General features: G+C 35.3%; 1 protein-coding gene across 2 annotated transcripts; it reads left to right on the top strand.

Annotated features, from left to right (window-relative positions):
• Positions 1-367: 367 nt before the first annotated feature.
• Positions 368-5089, top strand: lrrc71 (leucine rich repeat containing 71). Of its 2 annotated transcripts, none has more exons than XM_056741697.1 (14): positions 368-561; positions 705-836; positions 963-1079; positions 1209-1284; positions 1392-1466; positions 1968-2036; positions 2136-2295; positions 2372-2455; positions 2542-2733; positions 2829-2904; positions 3004-3077; positions 3159-3285; positions 3392-3480; positions 4521-5089. In XM_056741697.1, the coding sequence occupies exons 1-14, from the start codon at positions 477-479 to the stop codon at positions 4659-4661; spliced, it is 1497 nt and encodes a 498-aa protein (XP_056597675.1). In that variant the 5' UTR covers positions 368-476; the 3' UTR covers positions 4662-5089. The 2 variants fall into 2 exon arrangements, with proteins under 2 accessions (XP_056597675.1, XP_056597674.1); XM_056741696.1 differs by having other exon boundaries at positions 960-1079; positions 4521-5085.
• The last annotated feature ends 258 nt before the right edge of the window (positions 5090-5347 follow it).

Here is a 5347-nt window from a genome sequence, read left to right as displayed (position 1 = left end):
TTGACATTGTGTACCGTTTTTTGATTTACGAAACAACATAAAGAACACTCGGCAGTATAAATTAAAATGTAATGGTTTTATCTACAGAATTTCCATTTTATTTTGTAATGACACGTGAAATCTGTTGTTTAAATATTTATAAATTAAAATGACTTTTAGCTTATAAAAACGTACCGTCTTTTAGTAACAGTTACAAATACATTGTGTCGGGAAATTTGGTTATAGTGTTTTTTTTAAAGGATATGTCGATTTTTATGAGTTTATCTGACTGGATTTGCGCATGCGTATATCTATCAACAAGCCTTTAAAGTAAACTGCACTTGACCTCTGGGTGGCGCCAAAGGAATTCATTGGTAGCGTGTGACGCTCGTCAGCGTGTAATGTTGCCATAGCAACACAATACACCGCACAGTGAATGTGAAACAACAGGTGTTTTACTTTATATTTAAGTTTGTTCTTTTTTATATTATTAAAAAATGAAAAAGCGAGGTGATAAATCTGCCAAGGAGAAAGTTGATAAGGTCGATACTGGGATTGAGGAAGACGCGCCAAAGACTGCAGGTGACTGAGATAACAGACACATCTCACATATTTATTACCTTCTGTTGTGGCTAAAAACAGAATACATATAAAACTAGGTCCAGATATTTAGTTTATGCAAATTCATTTATCAACTGAATGTTTTGTGGTTAACCACACGTTAGACGATTACCAGTGTTCAGGAAATCTTGAGCTGGATCTTCAGGAGTTGTGTAAACTCACGGGCATGAGAGAGATCCCTGCTGTCAAGACTAAGCAGACTGAGAAAGTGCCACCGCCAGACAGAGGAGTTATGGGTACATTCTGCCATTTTGCTTTTATATTTATTCATTGTAAAGCTTAATCATTTCTCCTTATGACTGTTACATGTATGTGTTTTTTATTTATATATTGTGCAATCACTTAAAAAACTCTTAAAGAAGAAAGCCAAACACAGACAATCTCAGAAAGCCGAAAGTCAATGTGGTCCCCTAAGCCCTGTCTCCAGATCGAGCTGGAGGACGAGGACCACCGTAGCACAAAAGTGGTCAAGATATCTGGTAAGGCTTTTGGTACACGACTTAAGTTTAACTAGATTTGAGATAAGATATAAACTATATAGTTTTAATAGTGTAGGTTTTACAGTAAAACATTACAATTGGACACTTTTGTTTATCATTGTTTGATAGGATGGGTGGTGGATAAGCAGATGCTTCAGGTGCTGAATAAAACGTTGCCATCGCTTAACAGCTTACAGTGCCTACAGTGAGCCCTTGTGTGTTTTATCAGTGTTCATGTCGGAAGAAACTAGTTTGTATGTTGTGTTTTATCACTCATATACTGTATGTCTCACTTACACTGATGTTTTGCAGTATGTGGCGAAGCGGCTTGACAGATAACACGTTCACTTTACTGAGGAACACCATCTCTCTGTGCTCAAATCTCAGGTGATTTCAGTTCAAATGTAAATAACAAAAGTCCTTAAAGGAACAGTTGAGTTTTGTAACTAAACCCCCATTGAGGAACATAGAAGCAAAAATTGCTTTATTAATCTCGTTGTTTTGTTGAACATCAAAGAAGATATTTTGAAGAATGTAGGAAAGCAAACAGTTATGGGGCACGTTTGATTACCGTCATTATGATAGTAAAGAACGTTTTGCTTACAAACATTCTTCCAAATATCTTTCTCTGTGTTCATCAGAACAAAGAAATGTTTACTTATTTGGAACAACTCGAGGGTGAGTAAATAAATACATTAATTGTCAATCATGTACTGTAGAAATAGTCGACTTGAAAGGTTTCATAAATCATCTTACAAATGATAATTGTTTAAACTGGCGGGTTGTGTTTGTGCTTTAAGGGTCATTTGTTAATTGGAAAATAAATTAGTAATGCGATTATCAATATTGTGACGCTAATGACATCATATATCATCTTATGTATTTCAGAAAAGTAATTCTGGAGGGTAATTCACTCCCTGAGCAGAGTTACCATTTAATGATTGGGGAGGGCAGCATGTAAGTCATTTAAAACTAAAACCCACACATATTTAAAGATTGTGTCCCATTATTATTATAATTTTTTGCTTAACCCCAGTAGCTTTTCTATGATCCTAGGTTGACCCATTTATCACTGCGCAACAATTGTATAGGAGAGGAGGGAGCTCGTCTGATCGGTTCTGCTCTTTCAACTGTACATTCTGCTAACAAGAACCTCCTGTCACTCAACTTGGCCTTTAATAGTATTGGGGATTCAGGTGCTGTGTATATTGCTCAGGTTTGTAAAGCAGAGAAGGTGTTTGAACTCTAATTTGTTATGTTTTTTCTTTGATTTCCTTATTTTTTTTTTAAAGGGTCTGCGGTTTAATCGTTTCTTGAGGTGTTTGTCATTATCCTACAATCATATAGGGGATAAAGGAGCGGCTCATTTAGCTGAGGTACAGCTGTACTTTTCTATCTACGTCTTTTAATTTAAAGTATGTTAACTATTATTATAATTTATTATATGCATCTGTTTCTACAGGTGCTCGGTCCGTTTGCTCTGACACATGAGGAGATCAAGGAGAGGAGGAAACTGTTAATGAAGGGTGAGGAGTCAACCCTCATTCAGCCGTCTCAGGTTAGTCTGACAGACAGCACGTCTGAGCCGCCTCTTTCCGTCCACAGCAGCTCATCACTGGATCCAACCATCAACAACAAGAGTGTCAAAAAGAAGGTAAAGAAGTCTCTTTAGTATGTCTCATGAATCATGAAATGAGAATCTTTTTAATAAAATAAATATACATTGTGTATTTGCATGATTGCATGTAGGACAACGTTAAGAAAGAGGAGAAACCAACACCAGGTCAAGCAGCAAAGAAAGAGGACCCAAAGCTGGCCAAGAAAGGTAAATCATCAGAACCGGTTCACGTCTGTTTTGTATGCGATTCAAAGTTTGCTTTATGATTGGTTGTTTAAAAAAAGGTAAAATTGTGTCTTGATTTAGATAGCAAAGTGGCTCGTGGTCAGACTGGAAAGTTGAGCAGCAAAGACAAGAATCTGATAGTGTCTGAATCGGAGGTAAAAATCTGACAAAGCAAGACAGGAAAGGAAATAATTAAGCTAATAGTCATATATAATATTAATAAAATCTTTCGCTAGACGTTTGTGCAAGAGACAGTGGAGGTGACTGAGGTGGTGGCACCTCTGCTGGATCCTGAAATTCAGCACACCGGAGGCAAAGTCATTTATCCAGGAAATAGCTGCCTTGTGTCTCTTAATCTCTCAGGTGAACCGATTTAATCGACTTAATCTCATTCTTTCAAATGATTGTTTGTCACACAAAACAAGGTTGAGAATCTTGTTAAACGATCTCTGTGTTTTCTTTTCTGCAGGAAACAAATTAACCGAGCAATCCTTACAGCTGTTCCTCTCATCTTTGACGAGCCAGGGTGACGGAGGCCTCCAACGTCTTTCTCTCAATGTGAGCATCCCCACGCTATTTCTCTGCCTTTCCTTTTTTCTCCGGTGTAATTGTTGTGGCAAAATCAGCTGTCCAATGCAGAAAGAATCACGAAGACCACGGAGCCAGGTTTCAAGAGTTTCAATCATTATTTACTCGAGCAAGCAAAGTGAGATGGACAGAGTTCATCTGAACATGTCCAACGAATACATATCTGACTCCATCCTTTATACAGTAACCTCAAGTTGTTTTTCACAGTGTTAACCAATCATGTTTAGTCTGACATCACCTTCTACCAATTCCGGTTTCACATGACATCACCTTTTTATTAGTCCACCCTCTTCCTGAGTTGCCACCATTATATTTCAATCAGTCTCCACCTGCCATAGTTATTTGTCAGGCTCACTATATTAGGATTTAATCGTGGGGAAACCCTTTTGAAGTTCTTAAAAGAAAAGTTTATACCTTATCTTTTAGCAGCCAGATGTATATCATACTGTCATTTACTAAAACCATTCTTACTTCTACATTTCCTTTTAGCAGTCAGATGTATATTATTTGGTCATTTACTAGAACCTCTCTTACTTAATGTAGATTTTATTATAATAAGCTCCCGGTTAAATCCATACTGTTCAACCCAAAAAGATTACTATCATGGTGGTTTTTCTATTATAGTATTGAGTTTTCTTATATAAAATGAGACATTTAGTTAGTTATAGGTTTCATGTATTCTTCTGAATAATATTGGGCATGGGCCTCATGTATAAGTTTGAGCTCTTGAACACCTGCATGAACAACAAATATCTTATCTTAGTTGCACGTACACCACACATAAGTTTTAATAAGGAAGTTTGGTTTGTCGCATAGAGCCAAGGACGCTGGGTATCTCTAAACAATGAGCTCATTTTTAAATAAAACTAATGTTATGAGTTTGAACACTTGAACATCTGCACACACACCAACACTAAGACGTACACCCCACACACTTTTGTAGATAATTTTAATTAAATCCACCATATCATCTGAACTGATCTTATTTTATGGAAATTCATGTCTTTCAGAGGAATCGCTTCTCCCCAGAGTGTGACACCTTCTTGAAGATACAGGAATTATTGTCTCCTAAGGACTCTTTTAACAAAAATAGTTCTGGTCAGGTGGAGGATGAGGAGCAGGTTGAGGCAAAGACGTCTGGTAGCGCATAACTGTCAGGATAAGTGATATAAATAACTTTACTAACAAACTTACATTAGTGTCTAAATTAGATCATTTAATAAACTTGGCAGTTTTTCTTTTTATTTATTTTATAGCCATATTGCCATATTACATTTTTTTAATTGTACACTACCAGTCAAACCTTGAAACACACCTCACTCCACACTGATTTTTAAAAGTAATTTGTGTAGAATAAATCCTCAAAATAAATTTTGTAAGACAAATATAAGTTGTTTAAAAAGTCAGACTGGTTAATGGATGAAAATGACATGCTACAAATCGTATTGTATATGTTCTTCATATAAAAATGTTAACTTAAATGTTAAATATTGGCAAAATTTTGACTTTCATCCAAAAGCTTGGTATCTACTGTATCTTTACAAGCTATGTCAGTTTAACCAATTGTCAGTTTTACGCTTTGTTGAGAATATGTAAAAAAATAAACACATTGTTCATTTTGCCTTTATAATTTAATATATGAAGTTTATTTCTAAACTACTTTCTTATTTTTTATTTAATTTATTTCCAAAATGACATAATCATGTTTTTTATAATGTATAACAATTAATATAAATCAAACTCCAGTTGCATTGTTTTAAAATAAAAATAAAATACATCTAACTAACACAATAAAAACATGATAACATAATAAAAAATATGATTTTAGCTAACTCAT

Source organism: Triplophysa dalaica, chromosome 25, assembly GCF_015846415.1.
Source record: "Triplophysa dalaica isolate WHDGS20190420 chromosome 25, ASM1584641v1, whole genome shotgun sequence".
NCBI classification, from domain to species: Eukaryota; Metazoa; Chordata; class Actinopteri; order Cypriniformes; family Nemacheilidae; genus Triplophysa; species Triplophysa dalaica.
The sequence above is the reverse complement of the archived record's forward strand: the minus strand, read 5'-3'. Positions and strand labels throughout refer to the sequence as shown.

What these genes read in the sequence shown, in the direction of transcription:
- lrrc71 (XM_056741696.1), top strand. Translation starts at nt 477, where the DNA reads ATGAAAAAGCGAGGTGATAAATCTGCCAAGGAGAAAGTTGATAAGGTC. An exon ending in AAAAGTGGTCAAGATATCTG is followed by an intron (nt 1,080 to 1,208) that starts GTAAGGCTTTTG and finishes ATTGTTTGATAG; the next exon opens with GATGGGTGGTGGATAAGCAG. An exon ending in TGATAGTGTCTGAATCGGAG is followed by an intron (nt 3,078 to 3,158) that starts GTAAAAATCTGA and finishes ATCTTTCGCTAG; the next exon opens with ACGTTTGTGCAAGAGACAGT.